General features: G+C 42.8%; 1 protein-coding gene across 1 annotated transcript; it reads right to left on the bottom strand.

Moving 5' to 3' along the window:
* Nucleotides 1-1,707: 1,707 nt before the first annotated feature.
* Nucleotides 1,708-2,031, bottom strand: SERTM1 (serine-rich and transmembrane domain containing 1). Its single transcript, XM_010572757.1, has one exon. The coding sequence runs from the start codon at nucleotides 2,029-2,031 to the stop codon at nucleotides 1,708-1,710; it is 324 nt and encodes a 107-aa protein (XP_010571059.1).
* Nucleotides 2,032-2,993: the final 962 nt, after the last annotated feature.

Genomic DNA, 2,993 nt, shown 5'->3' with positions numbered 1-2,993 from the left:
CTCGGCGGGAGGGTGTTTGTGACAAACCTGGTCGGGAGGTCACCGGCAGCTCCCTAACCCCACCGGGCGGGAGAGCAGCCGCCCTGTGCCGCTGCCGAGACTGTCCTATCAGCCGGAGATACACACGCTGGTATGCCAGCAACAGAAACATTTCCATACCCTTCCGTACCCTTCCTCGGGTCTCTCCAGTAACCTGGATCCTGCCATGAAAGCAAAAATTCGCATGGACTTGGGTGGCAGAACCAGGCTGCGCTCACACAGTGCAGCAAGGAGTCGCACCGCACGGTGTGGGGCTGCAGCCCTAGCAGGTCACACCTGGCATTTTGAATAATTTCTTTGATCGTTCGGCTTGATTTAATTCCCAGCTGACCACAGGATCCTGTTCACAATGATACTAGTCATTTTACTGCAGAAATGGAGTGCTGGATTACATTTTGGGCAGGGGGAAATCATAACCCAGACCGTGGCATCACAAAGAGGAGTGAGATTGTGAAATATCATCCATTTCTCACCCCCCCCATGTGTGGCCTCCCCTTATACTGAGAGGGAAAAGGGGCAGAGCCACTGCCCGTTTTCTTCCCATCTCTTCCTCCCCTCTGCAGGTACACCCTGCACCTCCAGAGGGTCAGAGCACCGGTCTGCCGGGCTGTTATGCAGATCCTCGGGTCTCCCCTCTACCATTTGTGAAATTACAGGGCAAAATCTGGCCCAGAAAGTCCACACCAGTACAAGCAGTTTCCGTCCCGCCTGGTCCTGCTTACACAAGTACAAACATCTTGTGCCTAAAGGTCAGTTTAGGAGCTATTCAGTTGCTAGCTGTAGGTGTTGTACGCAGATCTTTTAAAAGAAACCACTGGTTTGTACCGGTATCCATTAAGAATAAGCTACAGTATCAGTGAAGGATGCAAAGGAGTTGTGTGATATTTATGACTCAGCACTAAAAGTTGCCTCCTGGAGGAAAGTTGCCTCATTAGGCAAATGAGATACAACAGGGTCCAAAAATACCTCCACACATTTAGCAGTGAGCATCGTTATTGTAGTCGCTTTACTAAGTTAACCAAAGAGACTCAAAAACTGAAATACAGAGACTTTACACAGAACGAGTTGGGAGTACAAATAAACAAAAGCAACGTTCTTCAAGAAATGGATTTTAGTTGTGTTTTATGAACATCAATAAATACTTAAAAAGACGTGAAAATTAAAAAAAAAAGGAAACAATACCAACAACTTTAAATTGTCCTAATATTTATAATTTAAGCTGGTTTTTTTGTACTTTTGCAATAGGGATTTCATCCAGAAGGCCTTATCTAATTAAAAAAGGAGAGAGAAAAGTAGTCAGCATATTACTGATACAAAACCAGGGAAGGGGTCACAACTAGAGCAGAAAAATCACATATCCAGTTAGAACCATATTACAGTTTGGCAGGAATACTCCTACTGAACACTGCATACGTGTGAGAAAAAGACAGCATCACTATTACAGGCATGAAACAATGATCAAGTGTCACTATCCATTGTCCAAAATGAAAAACAACATTAGTAAAAGGGGAAATGAAGACTAGAAAAGGAAAGAAAAAAAAACACCCTAAGGAAACTTTAAAAGCCACCTCTTCATAATAGTCTTCTAAGGCAAATGTTGCATGCACTACCTCCCCAAGAAACTAGACAAAGCTCTTCCAACCCCCGTGTGTTTCCTTTCATTTAGTTTCACGAAGAAAGGTTTGACAGAGCAGAGCGCTGGGAAGAAATACTACAAACCTCTAAATTAGTGAAAGAACTTCCAGCATCACTATTATATTCTGGGTAGGAGGAGCTGGAAGAAATTATGTTTTTCAGCCTCTGAAGTGCAATGATCAATAGCAAAAGGAGAAAAGCTAAGAGACTAAGGAATATAGAAACATAGACATAGACATTGGATAAAGGACCAGGCGATGAATCCACTGAAGTTGAAAGGGATGTGGGATACAGCTCCAGAAAAGTCCCATTCTCCATGTTTCCTACAAATCCAGATGAAGGGTCGGGTTCTGACATTTTTGGGTTTGTGTTTTAAAAATCACAACAGATCTTGGATGCAAAGGCAGTTTTAGCAGCATAACAATGGGCTTATTCTAGGCGACCACTTTTCCATCACAATGAAGAGATGACAAGTCAGCCAGTGATCAAATTTATCCTTTACTGCTCAAGCCCAGGACAATATAAGATTGTATCCTTTGGAACTGCAAGGAAAGAAAGAAAAAAAGCAAGATTATTTTTCTAGCATATAATGTGATTTAATGTGTGCCTGATACAATCTAGTTCTTAAGAGTTATAAGTTATTATTCCTTAGCACTAAGCTGCAATTCTCAAAAGCATTAGCTAACAACTATCCTTATATCTCTATTTTCCAAAACACAAGAACTAGGAGAAATCCTACCCATCGATGAATTAAAATTGACCCTTCTCCACCACAAGTTGTTTAACTGAGGAACAGCACAATCAAAAATGTACTTTATATGGGACAAACATCAGGAATCCAAATTTGTCTTGTGGAAAAAATCTAGTCAAGGAACAAAAAAAATCCCTCTCAAGACTTCAGCCCCTCAACCTAGATGAGCAAGGCCACTCAACACCATGATGGATGACAAGTGACTAATGCCACTTACTCCATACTGCCTTGCCAGAGGTACCCAGAATGGGAAAATCTGCCAGACCTGATTTTGTACTATATATTTATAAAATGGATCAAATGGTTTCGAAGATCAAAATGCATCTTGCTGTAATGCTGCCACAGGGATCTCAATGGCAGGCACATTTTGGTGAAGTGTTGCAGCTTTTGACACCTACAAGCAAAATCCCAAGGGAACAGGCAGCCCTGGCCGCGCAGCAAATACGAGGGGACTATCTATGTAAGGACAGCGAACACTGATGGGGAAGAGATCCCATCTTTGAAAAAGCTTTGCCTCCAGCCACTTTGTGTTGGAACCTGGAAGCTCGGGTGCTGGCAAAGGTCAGAG

Source organism: Haliaeetus leucocephalus, unplaced genomic scaffold, assembly GCF_000737465.1.
Source record: "Haliaeetus leucocephalus isolate CR32 unplaced genomic scaffold, Haliaeetus_leucocephalus-4.0 Scaffold351, whole genome shotgun sequence".
In the NCBI taxonomy this organism is placed as follows: Eukaryota; Metazoa; Chordata; class Aves; order Accipitriformes; family Accipitridae; genus Haliaeetus; species Haliaeetus leucocephalus.
The sequence above is the reverse complement of the archived record's forward strand: the minus strand, read 5'-3'. Positions and strand labels throughout refer to the sequence as shown.

What these genes read in the sequence shown, in the direction of transcription:
- SERTM1 (XM_010572757.1), bottom strand. Translation starts at nt 2,031, where the DNA reads ATGTCAGAACCCGACCCTTCATCTGGATTTGTAGGAAACATGGAGAAT.